We start from the raw sequence: 18,082 nt of genomic DNA, 5'->3' as shown, positions 1-18,082 counted from the left end.
ACAAATAATGAAACGTCATTGTTCTGCTTGTCATTGCTGGAGGGCTTTATACACTTCTAGCAAATGCTTGCCTCAAGGCCGATTTATGCTCCTGCATTGAACCTACACCGTAAGTGGTGCCTAAGTCCCACGACCTACACTGTACCCTACGTCGTAGTCTGATGCACACCTCCCCAGAAATGTAACTACACTTTGCAATGACGCAGACCACAACAGCTGTGATTGGACCTCAGCTGGACTATCATGGGTGAAGTTGAGAAGATATAATAAAGGAAGTCCAGAAATATGAACTCCTCTTGTCTACCAATTCTCCATTGGTTTTGGACATCATAAAATGAATAAAATTGTGGAACTTGTGGGAAAAATATGGACACCTCTGAAAAAACTTGCTATGACGAGCAGGAATCCTGTTGCGGGGTGGGTGTCTGCATTGTATTTGTTTCTTTCCTGGAGCCACATGTGAAATATGCTCTGTTCCAAATAGTGCTGTAATCCCTTGCTCCGTTCCCAGATTATAAAATCTACTATTTCTACACCACATTTTGTACTACGTAGGGCGGAGGAAGATATTTGAGATTCAGCCCTAGTGTCCCTACTCCCTAAATAGTGCACTTCACTGATTGTAAAATGAGTACTTCTACACCACTAGTTTTGTACTACGTTTGGCGGAGGAGGATATTTGAGATTAAGCCCTAGTGTTTTGGTGGAGTAAATGCAGAGCAATGCAGACACTCCAATGCACAGTATAAACGCTCACTAAAGCATAGGGCACTACAGCAGGCACAGTGTAGGCTCTGCTTCCATATGGTCTGTGAATTTCTCACAAATGCATCTACATGAGAGAGAAGCACAGCTCCTGTTTTCTCATTTATGCAATCCACGGGAAAGAGTTTCATGCAATTTACACAAGAACATCCATCTGCATTGTACCTGACGATGCCTCCACAGTCTCAGTACATTGAGTCCTTAATGTTTTAAAGCAGCTACCAGTGGCTTTTACTGCATTTTTGCCATAGGGTTTGCTTTTGTTAATTGCACAACTCCAGGGCTCCCCCTATAGTTGCAGTTGCTTTTAACAGCTCTGTCCTGAAATCAAGAGTGGAAGGAGGAGGGGAACTGGGTGGTTTCCTACCCTCTTCCAAGTGCTTCATAGTGCAGTTTCTGCAGTGCTGAGCCTGGAGTAGCAACAACAGCGGCTCTGTTCTCCCTATTACAGGTCAGTGTAGCATCACGATGAATTGTAGGGGAAAAATACAAGCTAGTGTTCTTTTATGTAACGAGAAAAGGTCCAAGAAAACTTTAAACGCCACACTTCTTTCAGTCACTTGATAACTGTGACACTCTGCAGCTAAAGAAAGAAAAATTATGGGCTTGATGAGCATCACCTTGCGAAGCGAAGCGAGGGGACCTTTAAGTTCAGCACTTACCCACACAAACACGTCAGTCTCAACCCCTGACCGCAAGCTGATCTTGTAATCACATGCTTCTCTTTGCCAGCCACTTTTTTTTTTGGGAAAATATGAAGGTGCAAATTAGAAAAAAAACCCAACAATAATAGAAGTAGCTTAATTAGCCTGTGCAGACATGATTGTTGTTCTTTTCCAATGAAAAGAAGAAGGGGAGCTGAAAGTGAGACAGCGGAGATGGAGAGCGGGTGTAGAGATAAGGACTGAACCAGCTAATTAGTTACATTCTTCTCCCTCTCGACTGAGGCGGGACTGGGGCTCGTGTGTTAATTACAAACCGAACATTCGCACCTAAAGCAACTCTAGCGGCTGCACAGTGCGGTTACGGAGGAGAAAATGACCCTGAGATGCACGGGGAGTTCTTTCTCGCCCGGTTCGAAGCGAGGATACTTTCTTCTTAAGTGATGATTAACCCTGGAAGATTGAGTCTTTGTCCCCATAGGATAAAATAAGCTCAGAGAAGCTTATAGACAGAGATGCTTCTCAGTACATTTGCTACAGTACTAATTACAACCACATTTTGGCAGCTATTGCTCGTCTGATACGTTTCTGTGACAGTCTGCGTCCATGTTTTGTGACAAAACGTGAAAAGAGTATCCACTGATATGAGCTACACTCATTTATTACAAGTTTATGATGTATTACCTTCCGTTTACTACATTTATCAATATATTGGATGTTTTCACTCTTTAGATAATGTACACTTTGAGAATACAGGCATCACTGAGGGATTTACAATCCTGTAAATAATGAATGAAAGCTAGTTAATCCCAGTTAGCAGACGGAAATTTACATAATGCTAACTAGGTCCTAATAGCGTCTATTAATCTTCGTCTGTGTGTGAATATTTAGTGGGGGGAGGGGGGGTGTTCCTTTATGAATTCCCCTACCTGTACAAACACAGCCTTGCTTCAGTCATCTCCTCTGGCTCTGTACACTGTGTTTAATTTTGAAATTAGAATCTTCCTGAACTCTGGGTGCCAACAGATCCGCCAAGTCTGTACTGAAAGCACAAGGAAGCAGGGAATGCATAAAAAAAAAACAGAGGGAAAGTGCTGCATCAGACAAGCAACTCGGTAGGAGATTTCTCAATAACGGTGGGTCTTAGGATTAACGAGTGTGTTAATGAGACTCTCATGCAACAAACAATGTGGGTTTCGCATACGGACCCTTAATAAGGATAACTAATAGCTTCTTGTCCAATTGCAGTTTATAAATCGATGTTACAGGCCGGGTTGCCTTGCTCAGCATTATGAGCTGTTGTAGTGGCAGGTTTTAACGTTGAAATGTTTGGGGGGAAATGGGAAGTTCAAACTCTAAACGTTGCATATTTGTTCTGCATGTTATTATTAGAATAAATGAATAAATCTTAAAACTTCATATCTCTGTGAGAAATTCTGCCGGGGTTCATACTTGTCTAGGCTACTACACGCTGTGTATCACTATTAGACTGACAACAGCCAACAGTGTATTCCATGAATGAATCTAGAGGCATGGTGATCGCAGCAAGTCTACCGTTTTGTTCTGGAAGCTACCAAGGGTCACATGACAAAGCAGGATGTTATAGCCGTAGTATAACTGGATATCACTTAGAGGCAAGGTAGACAGTTCTGGGCAACCACTGTTCTCACAGCAGAACACCCCCCCCCTCCCCCCGGTTCATGGTTGAGTTTAACGTGTCTAAAAGTTTGAATTGCTACAGAAACTGTAAGTCCAGCTGTTCAGTTTTGTAGCATGTTCAGTATTTTCATGCACTTAGCAGTCTCCCGAATTTGCAGTCACTTCCACCTTAAGTAATGTATGTGTAACAGTAAAAAATAAGTCAGTATTATCCACCTGGAGCAGGAATAGAGCAACATCTTCATCTCTTTTTAATGTTCTGAGGTCTCTCCACCACTCAAACGCCTCCAGATGCAGAGAATAGAGGAGAAAGCTCCCAAGCATGTTTAGACTTGTTCAGTTGTCATTTTTCTCATAATCTAACCATTTAGCTTGCAATTAACTATAATACATGCTTTCGTTAGAGCATTAATTCAGGATCAGAGAACCACCACTCTGTTATTGAATGGTGCCATATCAGTCCAAATTCCAATGCTCCACTGTGCTGCTGGTTTTACACCCCTCTATCACACACTTGTCATTGAGCATCATCTTCTGTTATTTATTCTTCTGTAGGGATATGTGTGCACGATTCAATTGTTTGTGTCCACAGTGGGTGCACTTTAAAGTAGCTGAGTGTCCATTAACTTTTGGACACCAAAAAGTAAGTCAAGGGTATGAATCAAGATTTTTTTTGTTTTTTTGTTTGAACTCCAGGGCTAGAAAACAACTTTGATAAAGCATCCAGGAGGGGAACATTAGCTAATACTTGCCATTTAACTGTTGATCCAGATTATGTTCCTGTCCGGAATAAATGGGCTTCTGCTGTGGAAGCTCATTTAACATCCGTAGCTCAGAGTGGCGGCAGGGCAGTGAGAGGCGGCGCATTTTTAATAGCTCGTTTCCTTTATGTGCTGAAAACAAATTAGCCTTTGCGTTCTGTGTTGCATGGCAAACGCAGACTGGCAGCAGGAGCAGAATCAGAGGAGGGTATTTTGTACTTTACGCCGGATTTACTGCTAGTTTCGCACAGTTCAGCACAGGAGCTTTTATATTAGTGATTTGGAATCAAAATGGACCCTTTTATTCAACATGGAGCACCATAGTGTCATAGCAGTCAAAGACAAAATTGTTGTTTATCTTGTTTCATTGATGTTCATGATTTTTTCAGGGTCAAACCATACTGTGATAGGGGTGGTTTTAGTAGTAATCTGTAGGTAATGTAGCACAGGTGCTAATTGTTCTGAATATTTTTGTAGTACAGTGCCCCAGGTTTTTGGCTTTTTTGACCTGGCTTTCCAAGTGACGAGTTTTCGTAATCTACTTTTAAAAATGATTTGAGAGTGCGGTAGCAGTTTGGGCGGCACAGTATTTTACTGGACCAATTGTCAATAATTGTCCATTGTTATTGTTACATTCAATTGAATATAATGATCAGTGAGTGTAGAAGATACTTAAACGTAAGATGAGGCTGATTCTCAGTATTGAAGTGAGGTACGATCGACCAAATTGCTGTTTATTCGCCAAAAACTAATTGGGGACTAGTGTCATGTTTACTAACATGAAATATATACATGGCACTATAACGTTTTGAAACAAGTAAAATGGCTGTATTCCCTACAGGTTATATTAAGTTGGTCAGAATATGTTTATGGTAATTAAAGGAAAGTAGTTTTTTTTTTGGTTTGTTTACATATATCCGCTTTCCCTTAAAGGTGTTATAACCCAGAGTTATCAGATCCTATTTATGTTCCACCTTAATAAGTGGGTTTCCTGCTTTGATTTGATGGCTGGTTATATCAGCTCGACCGATAAATACATGTCCAATTAAATCACAAATTATGTGATGTAAATGACTTTGAACACAAGCGACTGTAGAAGGACATTGTGGTCAGCTTCATTAGCTGGAACTGTTGTAACTGGAAACACTGCCATTTTGGGCAATTGATTTTAATTTCAAGGGATTTCTTTAAAAAAAAAATAAATGCAAAATGCTGAATTCGGTATGGATCCATGTAAATTTTTGTTTGAAATGACACTAAATTGCTTCAGTAACTGCTTCTTCGCTTCTGGGAGTACTTTAGACTAGATATAGGGACATTTTTGACTGGGTATTATTCTGCAAAAGGAACATTAGTATTACACCTATTAGCCACCAGATAATAAACAATGAACAGAGGAGATTAGTAACGTTCAGAGTCTCCTGCCAAAGGGTAGGGTTTATTTAGAAGCAAGTAAACAGTCAGCCCTTGACTGTTTTTGAAGTGTTTGAAGTAAGAAAAATGAGCGCGTGTATGGATCTGAGCTATTTTCCAAGGGGAGTGAAGTTTAGCCTGTCTGGTCCAGTCCCACAGAAGAGCAGCTCTAGCACAGACCGCTGAAAAAAGTTACCGTTAGCGCTGATAGAAAGTTGTTAGGGCACACAATGCAGGCACTTTGCTGCAAATTGGCAAATGCCCATGCTGACCCCATTTGCAGAACATAATTATAGTGAACAGTAGCCGGGTCACCCCAGTGCATATCAGTCAATGTAAACACAGAGCTGTAGAATATAACATCACAGTTCAACAGGAGGAGATTTTCTAATGCAGAATGGCTTTCCAGCTCGGCCGAAAGTGGTCCGCTTCTTGTTTTTGGTCAGTGGATTCAGTTGTGCAGTACACTGGTTAAGCCGATTTGTGGATGTGCTGGATTGGCACTGGCCAGTGATAGTCTTCCGGATTTACTCCCCTGTAGTGCATCACCTACACCATGAGCAAATTCATGTTTCTGATTTGAGGAACGTGTTTGATCTGTTTGTGTTTTGGCTGCGGTTGGGCCACGTGTTTTATGTACACGGCTAATTGTGGTAGTGCAGAGAAACAAACAATAAAACTGCTTTAAGAAAATAAATAAATATTAATGTATTATTGCTTTATTATTTTTTTTTTAAATAAAGCTATTTTTTTACATTTATTTAATCGCCAGAAAAAGATCAAATTTGGACAGTGACAGTGAAAAATGTGCAATACATTTTTGAAGCATGCATAGTGAATATATCGTCAATGTGCGATGAAAAATACCATGTTTATATGTGTGTGTGTGTGTGTGTGTGTGTTTGTGTCTGTTTACTTGCTACACCTTGTTGTGATGGAGCCTTCTTTCCCACAGCTGATGGTTAAATATTTAAAACCCTGATGAGTTTGTACACATCAGTGTAATGTGTCTGTCTGCCATGATGTGTCCTGGAGCACTGCCAAGTGCAAAGTGTGTATACACACACACACACACACACAGAGTACAAACTCTGAATGTTTTCTTATGTCTAACTGTGTGAAAAAGTCAGAGACCACACTTGATTTATTGAATTAACAGTTAAAACAGTTATTATTCTTTTTTTTAGTGCCAGAGGAGATATTAGAAACTATAAATCACATATAAAATGACACAGAATCCACTGTTTTTACTGCAACTTCCTTTTCCCTTTCTGAAGCCTTGCTTTCCTCCAAAGTTCAGTCTCAGAATTTGGTTTTAACTTCCCAGACACTATCAACAATATTGAGATCGCCAACAGATTCTTTGTTTTTTTGAGGTTTTATTTTATTTATAAAGTAATACCGCGTCTGAACCTGTTAAAGCTAACATTGTCTTCAATTTTTACACAGGTTTGAACTATAAGAAGCTAACAGATGAGGACTCCGACCCTCTGAATGCTCTGGAGCCAGTGCTGACCAGCCAGAACGTCCTGTCCATCTCCAAACTGGCTGCTCGGATTCCTTTGAAGGGTGGTGAGGCCCTGAGTTCCAGTGCTGTTCACTCCACCTGGCTGCACAAGCTTTTCTGGGAGGGAGATGCTCAAATTCTCAAGAGATCCCCCCAAACAGACTCAGAGTTCCTCTATGCTTATGACACCTGCGCCAAGTACTTTGAGAGACTGTTGCCTTTAGACGCTGTGAACTTCTTGGATGCCATCACCTTCTCCCCGGAGGCAGCCAATCATGTGAGTAACACGGTATTACAGTAATGCATAAAACACCCTCGAAAATAGGTTCCCACTTGTTAATAACAGTGTAAATAAAGTCATTTTTAATTAAAATCATCTCTTTTTTTCTTTGTTTTTTTCATTTGCTTTTCCCATCTGTCTCCATTTCTTTCTCTCTCACTCTCTCTCTCTCTCTTTCTATATCTCGGCCCTCATTTTTTAACCTGCACTCGCAGATCCGTCCCAGTGGGGACCCATTAAAGTCCATATCTCTGCGTGCGTCTCCTAACCATCTTTTACTTCAAAGAAGTGCTCTTTCTTCCACACAAGGAGCATCTTTGACACACACACAAGCTCCACACGTTTGTCTTTATTCCCAGCACTCCCTCTGAGCAGCTGTAACAGGGCATGGCAGATGTCACTGCTTTCCGCTCTGTGTGGTGCTTTTCCTGAGAAGCAGGACCCCTGTGCAGCTGTTTGTGTAGCCGCTTGTACAAGTAGAAAGCCCTGGCACTGGGAATATACAGAGATACAGTTGTAAAAATAAGGAAAATCCACAAAAGCATTTCTGACACATTTCTGTACTCCGCATCTGTGCTTAACCAGCGCTGACTGTTTTACATAATTTCTAAAACCCGGATCCAAAATAAAATACCTAAAATCATCAGAGGATTAAACTCTGTATTAATTTTTGCTAACTGTTCATTCGCTTACTCCAATAACAGCCGTACGCTTTCAGGAGAGCTTTATATAGACGGTGAAACATACACATGAGGATTCTCTGAAAACCTGAAAGAGGGGAGGGATTATATTTAAGGACTCTGTGTAATTTTGTTAAATACATTGGTTCGCTAGTTATTTTGTTCATTCATTCATTCATTCATATTAATGTATATCTATATCTATGTGTTTATGTGTTTTGTGTACATTGTTAGTATTCAGTATATTGCTTTTGTCTTTGTGTGTGTGTGTGTGTGTGTGTGTGTGAGAAGCTGTCTGTTGAGACCAGGACAGAGATCACCAGGCGAGCGCTGAAGACTCTGAAGGGCATCAGTGAGAAGAACAAGAAAAGGGGCGGAGATGATGGATCACTCCTAAGTGAAGGCTCTGTATTCAGCTTTAGCCACGCCCTCACCCACCTGCAGCAGTCCCTCGATCATTTACAGACACTCGGCCACGCGTTTCCTCTTTCACTCAGGAACAGCCAGGAGGTATTTGTTCTACATTTATACACTGTTTATGTTAGCAGATCGAGTATTGATGTGTAAATAAAATATAAGAAATAAAAACGTAATTTGCACCATGGGCAGCAATGGGGCTGCTGTCAGTTGGCGCTTTTCCACTGCATGGAACCCACTCCACTCGGCTGGGCTCTGGTCCCTGGAACTGGGTACTTTTATTTTAGTCCATGCTCGTGCTGGTACAAAGCGAGCCAAGTGGGTTCTAACTGTGACGTGTCGAGAGACGGCCAGAGAGACCCTTTTTATGTCACTTGTTATCTATAGTTCTCTCTATTCTACTGTAGTAGCTGTAGCGAGAGGAACTGTGTCACACTGAAGCTAGTTGATCTGAGAAGTGTGGACACACTTCCCTTCCAAGCATTTACAAGCTATACAACTATTAACACAAGAGGATCAGACACATCAGTGCTGCTGGAGATATGAAAACCTTCAGTGTCGCAACAGCGCTGTCCCGATTGTTCGCTTTCGGCACCTGTTTCTTTAAATGCTAATGAGCCACTGCTCACCTACTCAGCTTTGCCGTAACGCTATTGGGCCCAGCAGAGGTGGTTCTCATTCTGTTGGGGGAGATATTCATTCAGGACTACATAGGAGGTAGTATAGTTCTAATGAGTCTAGCTAGTTGACTCTGCCCTTATAAAGGTTTCTGTATGGCACCAAAAAGGGTTCTTTTATTGTTGATGTTAAGCTAATTTTTCCCCCCATGTAACAAATAGCAGTTATAACAGTTTTGGTTGTTATGTATATATGATATTGCGCTGTTACAGAGACTATATTCAAGCATTTAAGACTTTACAGTCTTTTACTTTTGTGGTTTGACAGTTTTTCACCATATAATCTGTGGACATTTTTTTTACATGCATTGTAAAATGATTTTGTTTCATTTTCATCCTCCATAATTGATGTGTCTTTAAATGTTCCCTAGTGTTAATGCTGAGTCACCTGCCCAGAAGCTCTCAGTGTGTATTAGCATGCGGCAGAGCGACCGTGATGACTTTGCGGTGACATTCAGTTGTCTCTGGAGGGTTTTTGAAGCTTCTCTCTCTTCTCTATTCTCTCTCTTTCTCTCTCTCTCTCTCTATATATATATATATATATATCGCTCTCTCTCCCTGTGTCTCTCGCTCTAGGAGCGTCTGCAGGAGTACAGTAGGGTGTATGACCTTTCCAGGTCAGAGCAGGGGAAAGTGCAGCAGCTGGCTGTCACTATGGTGCTGGATGGTCAGCCTCTGGAGCGAATGGAGCAGCTGCTGACCACTGCTGTGGGCCTGAGTGACCTCCAGCCATGCAGCATAGTTCATGAGGCTGTGCAGAGAATCATATCAGCTCTCAGGTACCTTCATGCTAACTCTAACACTCTCTCTCGCTCTCACACTCTCTCTCACTCTCTCTGTCTCTCTCTCTCTCTTTCTCTCTCTGTCTTTCTCTCGCTCTCACACTCTCTCGCTCTCACACACTCTCTCGCTCTCACACTCTCTCTCACTCTCTCTGTCTCTCTCTCTCTCTTTCTCTCTGTCTTTCTCTCGCTCTCACACTCTCTCGCTCTCACACTCTCTCTCACTCTCTCTGTCTCTCTCTTTCTCTCTCTGTCTTTCTCTCGCTCTCACACTCTCGCTCTCACACTCTCTCTCACTCTCTCTATCTCTCTCTCTCTCTCTCTCTCTACTCTACTCTGTTATGCCTCTCTCTCTCTCTCTCTCTCTGTCTCTCTCTCTCTCTACTCTACTCTACTCTGTTATGCCTCTCTCTCTCTCTCTCTCTCTCTACTCTACTCTACTCTGTTATGCCTCTCTCTCTCTCTCTCTCTCTTTCTCTCTCTCTCTCTCTCTCTACTCTACTCTACTCTACTCTATGTTATGTCTGTCTCTCTCTGTCTCTCTCTCTCTCAATAACATTAATACAGTAATTCAGTTCAAGGTTATAATAATAATAAATATGTTGTAGTAAGAGACCTGCATCTCTCTTTCTTTAGTTTTTTCCATTGCTATTTTCCATTTTTCCATTTATTTTCTTATATCTATCTCTGTCTCTAAATATCTTTCTGTCTTCCTTCTTTATATTTCTTCCCTCTGTTTGTCTCTCTCTGTTTCTCTCGTCCTCTGTCCCTCTATTAACCTGTGACAGTGTGGATCTGTTTTTGCTTGATTGAGTTAAACACAGTGCTGACCCTGGCCAATGTCCTATGTGCCTCTTTCCCCTCTCCTTTTATTCCTCTGCTTCCCACCCCCTACCACTCTTCTCCTCTCCTCCTGCGCTTTTCTGTGGGTCACAGCATCTCTCTCTCGCTCTCTCGCTCTGTCTCAGGCTGCCAGCTCTGTTTAGAGCTGTTAAAGAACACGCCTTCAACTCTGAATCACACAGCCATTATAGTTCTGCTGTGGATTCCAGAGTTTTATCGCCGTCCATGTGACGTCCCATAACTTTCAGACGGAGCACTGCGCAGTTAGTGGCCGTTAATCAGTCTGCTTTTTTAAGGAAAGGGATGGAAGCTTTTACCAAAGCAATCATGAGATTTCCTTCTACTGACTAATCATGTGTCTTCAAGCGAACAATTTAGTCAGTCATTTTCTACTTATTGGCGGTTCATTTTTTCAGATCCAGTAATCAGACTGCAGGAATCAGAGAGTGTGAAGGAGAAGAACCACAGGCAATGTTGGAAAATCTCGCTTTCTGATATTTTGGGATAATGTCGGTCTAGACTTTTATGGACCTTGTCTTTTATGAGTAAGAATGAATCCAGCAGTTTAAAAAAAAATTGCTCACTGAATGAAAATCGATAATTCAGCACCTACTCAGCTGTGCTCAGCCCAGCTCTACTCACTTTTTGGGTGGTACCTTTTCAGTTAGCACAGCCCGCCCCTGAAAAGTAGCCAGTGACATCACAATCAAACCAGTGGGAAACCATGACAACAGAGGTAACTTAACGCGTTGTTTACTGATCATGTATTTGCATGTTGTTATTGATTATTCAGACTGAAAAGTGGATCAATTCAAACAGCCTGGCCTCGTGTCATTGTCTGTGAAGAATTTGCTGTGTTCTCCCTGTGACTACATGGGTTGCCCCCAGGTGCTTGGGTTTCCTCCCACAATCCACAAAATAAACGTGTTCCTAGGTGGGTAAGCTGTGTGGAATTGCCCACTGCTGTGAGCATTTGAGTGAATGGGTGTCCAGGGCCCTGTCCTGGTTGTGTTCATGTCTTGCACCCAGTGAATATGAGTGAGCTCTGGACCTACGACGAACCTGATCAAGGTGAAGCGGTTGCAGAATATAAACAAATAAATAAAAATATATATCTGAAAGTATGCTCTAATGCTGTAACTATGCAAATGAATAACTTTTATTTCTACACATTGTGTGTGCGCTATTTAAGGATTAATTTGATTTATTCATTTTTTCGCTTCATTCAACCCACTGCTTCTTTTCGAACTGTTGTTAATGCAGTACATTTAAACAGCAAACGCTAGCCTTACGCCAAAGTATTTTTTTCGTGCAGTTTCTCCGGCGTACGTCTGGAGTCTTGCTAGAATTGCAGGGCGCTCCGGTCATCTTGATTGTTTGGTGTAAGGTGGTCAGGAGAGCTGTCTCAACTTTTCTCATTTTGACATTGCAATAAAATCAACCGTGTTTAATGTTATTGCAAGGTTTAATCTTTGCAAATTCATAGTCTGTGACTAGAAAACTCTGTGGCATTGGCGTTCAGAGTCTGTTCAAAGTCTTCTACTGTATGGTTAGCATTAAAGGAAAGCTAGGTTAGATTTGATATTTTTGCCTCTGTGCCCCCCCCCCCCCTACACTTTATGAATGTAAAGTTTTACAACACCTTCCTGAAACCAAGAGAGGGCGTGGTTTCCTACTCTCCTCCTCCAAAAGTTACATAGTACAGTTTCTGCAGTGACAAGCCCAGAGTAACAACGACAGTGAAACATCCCTTTAACATGCCACAGAATGCAAACTACCCAGATCTGTCACATCTGCTGACAGACATCGAGGTCAGAGTCGTGCTCTCTATGACTGCCAGCATCAGGTGGCTGAAGCATTACCAGGGATTGAATTTGCAATCTCCTGATGGCAGGGCCTCACCGGAGCCCTCATAACCATAAGAGGTATTTCTTTAATTGCAGTTACCGTACAGAGTTGTGTGTCTACATTCGCCTGTGTGAGGAAATGCTTTTCATACAATTACTTTGCATTGATCGGCGCCTGATCTCCACGATGAATGACAGCTGATGGATTCTGCATAACTTCATCCAAGATCAGGCCTCAGACAAGTTACTAACTTTGTGAAGAGATGAGGAAGAGAGTCAGAAATCAAGATTGATAAGACTCTTTAAACTGTATGTTCCTCATCTCTCTCTCTCTCTCTCTCTCTCTCTGCAGTAGATTAATGAGCAGTGTAATTGCAGTAGACTAATACAGATGTTCCTCTTTGCTCTCTCATTGTCTCAGTCTAAGTGCTTATTGGTCACAGAACAGGGAGCTGCACGTTCGATTGGCCGAGTCCAAAAGAAACCGCAGCTTTGATTAAATAAGCACCGTTTTTTCTTCTTCTTTTTTTTCCATCTCTGTCATCGTCGTCGCCTTCATCATCACCCTCATCTATCTTCCTCTTCTCTGCATTCTGCTTTAGCGGTTTCTTCATCTTTATATTCTGCCTCTTAGTATGTTCTTCTCTTCCTCTCTCTTTCTTTATCCTTTTCATCCTTCATCCTCATCTTTTTGACATTGTCAGTCTGTGTCTTTGTGTTTTTCTTGTTCTTTTACTTCATCTTCATTGTTTCTTCTTACGTTCGCTCGTCTTAATCCTTTTTCCCCCGTCTTTGTGCTCTTTTTAAGGCCTTTTTAAACAGATCTAGATGAGGCACATGTTTAATGGTGCTCAACTAATTTATGCTGATTTTAAACCCACAAACAGTGGTATGTTTATATATTTTGCCTGATGTTCTTAGACAGTGAGATGGATCGTGAAAAAGATGAGTCAGAGTTGGTCAGGGATGGTTTCTGGGGAGCTTTTGTTATTTTTAAGTATGTTGATGTTTGTGTTATGATTGGAGTTATGGAGTGTGTGTGTGTGTGTGTGTGTACACGAGAGTATGAATGTATGTCGTTTTGTTTTGTATATGTGTCTATATGCTATGTGTGTGCGCGATTGTATGTATTAATATGTGTGTACTTGTGTGTTGTGTTAAACTGTTTGCTTGTGTGTGTGTGTGTTTGACTATTTGTGTGTGTTAGTATGTACCTTATATGTGTGCCACAGTGGCTAGAGTGGAGTCCGAGAGGAAAAAGACTTTTTTCTTTGCCTGCGTCTTTATGAAAAATGGCCTTGAGCAGAGCTCTGCAGCAGAGCAGGGAGAAGGAGCACTGCAGGGAGTATGGGGAAGGTCAGAGCACTAATGCAGGAATGTCCAGCGAAGAAGAAGAACTGCTGGATAATGTTATTTCTTTCGCGCATCATAAATAATCGCTTTGTTTTAGTGATGCAATAAAATGCAAATTCTTGGCTGATATTAAACAACAACTCAGGGCATGATTCAACCAGGAAAACACACAAAAATGGATGGAGCTGACAATAAAAGAGCACACAAAATACATCCTAAATGGAACTATTCCTTCCACCTTAAATGGTGCAGTGGATCTATATTCGGCCTACTTTCCTGCTTTGTACTAGTTTTCATATTATGTGACCCAAGTTTTATTTCAGACATTAAATTCAATTCCACCTTAAATGGTTTTGGACTAGCATTCTGACAGCCATGCTTTTTTTAGTTGAATATTCATTTCCACCTTAAATAGTGCAGCAGTTATATTCTGGCACCAGGCTTCTTGACTGCATTTTGTGTTGCGTGCCATGTAGCAGCAGTTACATTCTGAGACAATTGATTTGATCTTTCTATTCACCAGTTAAATTATAGCGTCAGTCCACCTTCAATGGTGCAACAGTTAGATTCTGGCACTTAAGCTTCTCATTTAAATTTTTCATTCCACATTAAATGGTGCAGCAATTCAGGCACGGATATGTAACTGCTGCATTGTTAAGGTGGAATGGAGCTGCATAGTTAAAAATACACGGTCATTATTAGTTGTGCCACAAAAATTCAATTATTTTCAGGAGACTTGCTGTTGGTTTCCAAAGAAATTTGGATAGATATATTATCCTCAACAATGTTTGTACTACACACAAATACTGTACATTACATAACACGTTCTAATATTAAATGTGAGTTCATCATGCTAGTACACAAAAAATTAACCTGTTCCATACTGACAGGACATGTTGCAATGACAAGGCACGCCTTACCAAGCTACAGCTAAAATACTCTCTGCCATCGCCCCCAAAGGCTGAATCTTTCCACACTCCACAGTGTAATACATTAAAAGGGTTTCTGCACTAAAGGTGGTTTGTATTTCAGATAATAAAACCATTGTATTCTATATAAGCCTCATATCCCTCTATCTAACATTTAGTGCAGTGTCTGTGTGTAGTAGTTTCAGCTTTATAAGTGAACAATGAGGGCAGTATTAGGGACAGAGCCAGATTTGTTCAGACATGAGAAGCTCTTAACTTTCCATCTCCTGTTGGATTGAGGGCAATGTTGTCCATTGTTACCATACTTTAAAATGGACTGTTCCTCGGTAGGGACTTTTTTTTTTAAGAATACTTCACTTTGACACTTGTAACGGGGCAGCTGTGGCCTGGTGGTTAAGGAACTGGGCTTGTAACTGGAATGTTTCTGGTTCAATCCCCAGAGCCAGGAGGTCATGACTGAAGTGCCCTTGAGCAAAGCACCTAACCCCTAACTGCTCCCTGGGGATGAATTTGTGCTCACTGCCCCCTAGTGTTCACTAGTGTGCATGTAAATGTGTGTTTCACTGCACGGATTGGGTTACATTCTTCTGTGTGCAAGCACAGTGGCCAATAAAGTGATTCTAATTGTAATTTTAGTTAAAATTGGTATTAAAAGCAGCTTTAAAGGTTGTATTTTCTTCTTATGGTGATCAATATCTGCTTATGATGACATTTAGTGGTGATGAGGTCTGGGTTCTGGGTGCGGCTTTAAGTGCTGTTTATCTGACGGTGACAGCTGTGGTGGTCCGCCAGGCCTTGCAAGTTTGTAAGAGGTCCTATTTTGAAAATATGTATCTAAATTGAAGCCTTATTTTGGAAACCCTGTTGTTCTGTAAGCTCTGATGACCCTATGGTCAGATTTTAGTGAGTTTAAAGAGGCGTGAATAGCCTGTGTATGTAAGGTAATATCAGCACTCTCTTTGTTTTGCAATGAAGATGTTATGTGCTTGGATTACAGCAGTGTTACAGATCGCCAAAGGAAGTAGCTTCTCCATCTTCTTTATTAAAAACCACTACTCCAAAGAGAGAAGGAAATCACATCTTGAGTGCTGAAGTGACCCACTGTACCTTTTTGCCTTCCTTTGGGAATGTAAGCGAAATCAGGAAAATAAAAACAAGTCTGCGCCGAACTAACCTCAAACACTTCAAAACACTTCAAGAGTATCTGCTTGGTGTTACTCACAAACCAAACCTGCAGGATGGAGTGAAATTCTATCGCCCCGCAATGCCGGGAGGACAGAGTTATTACAGTGTTTTGATTCTAACAAGAAAGAACAAGAATGCTATTGATATCCAGGAATACAGCAGAGAGAACGAGGAGGAATCACAAACACAAGCCCACAACTGTTTATCAACAATACACAGTGTGCCGTAGGAGCCCAAATTGCAAGATACAAAGGCATCAGTGTAAAAATCCTAGCGTCTGAAGATCTGTGATGGTCCAGGGCTTTTAAACTCAACCCAAACAAGTATAAACAGGGATAGTGATAACTGAGAGGCAGCTCTGTTGGTAGTTGATGTAGCTGAAAACCCTCACTCTGTATTATGAACACTGCAGTGTTTTATGTTTGGAATCATTTATAACATTCATATTTTTTATGGTAAATTATTAAAGCGTGTTGAATAAACCAGACAGGTATGTTTGGTTAAAATTTTTAATAATCAAATGTAAATGTTTGATCTCCCTGGACCCTTGAGCCTGAACTCTGCCACATTTCAGTTTCCCTGGGTATGAATATGAGCTTATAGCACAGTAGAGGACAGGGGTGTTAGTAGTTAGTACACTGTGAAATACTCTCAGAAGTTAAAGACAAATACTTGAACCTAGAAAAATTGCAACGGATCCTCAAAAGGAATCATATGATGTGGTCATATCAGGCCTTTTTCCCCAGAAAAAGAGGCTGCATATCTATGGGACACCCCCCACCCAAATCATCACACAAATACAATGCTCGCTAGTGCAGGCTTTTATTGGCTGATGTGACAGAACTGGGCAGTTTGCATGCACTTCCAGCAGCAGATCAGAATGAGCGATGGGCTTTACCTGTCCCAGATGACTCTTGTTTTGGCCTTCTCCTTCCCTGGGGTGTGTGGTTAGGGAGGGGTGGGTTGGTGGAGCTGTGATAATGTATGTTTGCAAATAAATGAATAATAAATTATTAAATAATACATATTTATGTTTGTGTCTGTGTGTGTTACATACAGTGGAGACAAAGACATCCTGAAGGATTATGTGGCCCCTCTGAAAGTGCTGGAAGATATAGTGGGAGCAGTACACGAGGACGTTCAGAAAGGGTGAGTCCATCAGCTGATGCCTCTCACAGTGTCACATGGCCGTTTCCATCCTTTTACAGAGGGGCATATTTGCCTCATTTGTTGTGATGCATTTTTATTTGGAAAACACCTGTCTTATTGAAATATCTATGACCACAGCGCTGTTATCCCCTCATCCGAACCACCCTGTTCAGAAACTGGTTTCAGTGCCTGTTCCTTTAAACAATAGTGAGCCACTCTCAATGCGAGGCAGCTGTGTCAAGCAGGATGCTCTTTTAACTTGGTTGAGTTACTTCTCCATTGTTTTCTTATTTCTCTGCCCTAATCATCCCTTTTACAGTCTAACCCGCCTTAGCTTGTGGGTCCAGTGCTGTAATTGGATCGTAAAAACTCAGTTTATCCCTTGTTTACTCACTTAGGAAAACCTTATTTAAAAATAAATAAATAAAAAATCCCCAGCTGAAAATGCACCAGCATTGAAGAAGTGAGTTAATAAGGCCATAAGATGTCCCCTCATCAATAACCTCGTCAAAATGAAGTAGTATCTGAAGCTCATCAAACAACAGGGGATTATGGTTTTGCATGAAAAGGAAAAATATATATATTTAATGTTTTGATTGTAGTAATTACCTTTTACATATCTGTCATCTTCTTGTATACGTATCTGTGCGCCAGAAGGGCCAGTCTTAGTCGCTTTGTTCCTTTCCTTTGAGAGAAAGAAGTGAGACGTCTGCGTCTGAGTGGTCCTCCAGCATTAGTGGAGGTTAATAAAAATTTGATATGGGCTTGGAGGAAAAAGCGCCTTGTTAAGTCTGTCCTCCATCGACGTGTCCCAGGGGAAAGACTGTGTCGTCTGAGGACCTGTTGGCATGGTTACGGCCGTTCTGCGGAGACGACTCCAAGCCTGTGAGGATCAGGATCGAGGTCCTGCAGATTCTAGAGCATTCTTTCCATCTCAGTGACGAGGACATCCGCCTACTGGTGTTCTTCAGAAGCCAGGCAGTGCTGAAAGCCTGCTGGCCAAGCCGACAGGTACACACAAACACACACACACACATTAATGTATATTACACGTTTTATTATTGTTGTTGCCATGCATCTTTTTGCTGGTCACGCTCATCCTCGTTCCTGTCCAATCTTCTTCATTTTCAAGTGTCACCTTGCCTCTGGTTACCAGGTGTAGTGGTTCAAATC

At 41.4% G+C, this 18,082-nt stretch overlaps 1 protein-coding gene across 1 annotated transcript in view; it reads left to right on the top strand.

Annotated features, from left to right (window-relative positions):
• nbas (NBAS subunit of NRZ tethering complex) overlaps window positions 1–18,082 on the top strand; it is a 262,175-nt gene that overhangs the window by 157,735 nt on the left and 86,358 nt on the right. The window contains exons 44-48 of the mRNA XM_066676307.1: window positions 6,710–7,044; window positions 8,019–8,237; window positions 9,398–9,600; window positions 16,820–16,909; window positions 17,725–17,920. Coding sequence (XP_066532404.1) covers window positions 6,710–7,044; window positions 8,019–8,237; window positions 9,398–9,600; window positions 16,820–16,909; window positions 17,725–17,920 — 1,043 coding nt within the window. The remainder of the gene's footprint in view (window positions 1–6,709; window positions 7,045–8,018; window positions 8,238–9,397; window positions 9,601–16,819; window positions 16,910–17,724; window positions 17,921–18,082) is intronic.

Source organism: Hoplias malabaricus, chromosome 7 (genome assembly GCF_029633855.1).
Source record: "Hoplias malabaricus isolate fHopMal1 chromosome 7, fHopMal1.hap1, whole genome shotgun sequence".
Lineage (NCBI taxonomy): Eukaryota > Metazoa > Chordata > Actinopteri > Characiformes > Erythrinidae > Hoplias > Hoplias malabaricus.
The sequence above is the reverse complement of the archived record's forward strand: the minus strand, read 5'-3'. Positions and strand labels throughout refer to the sequence as shown.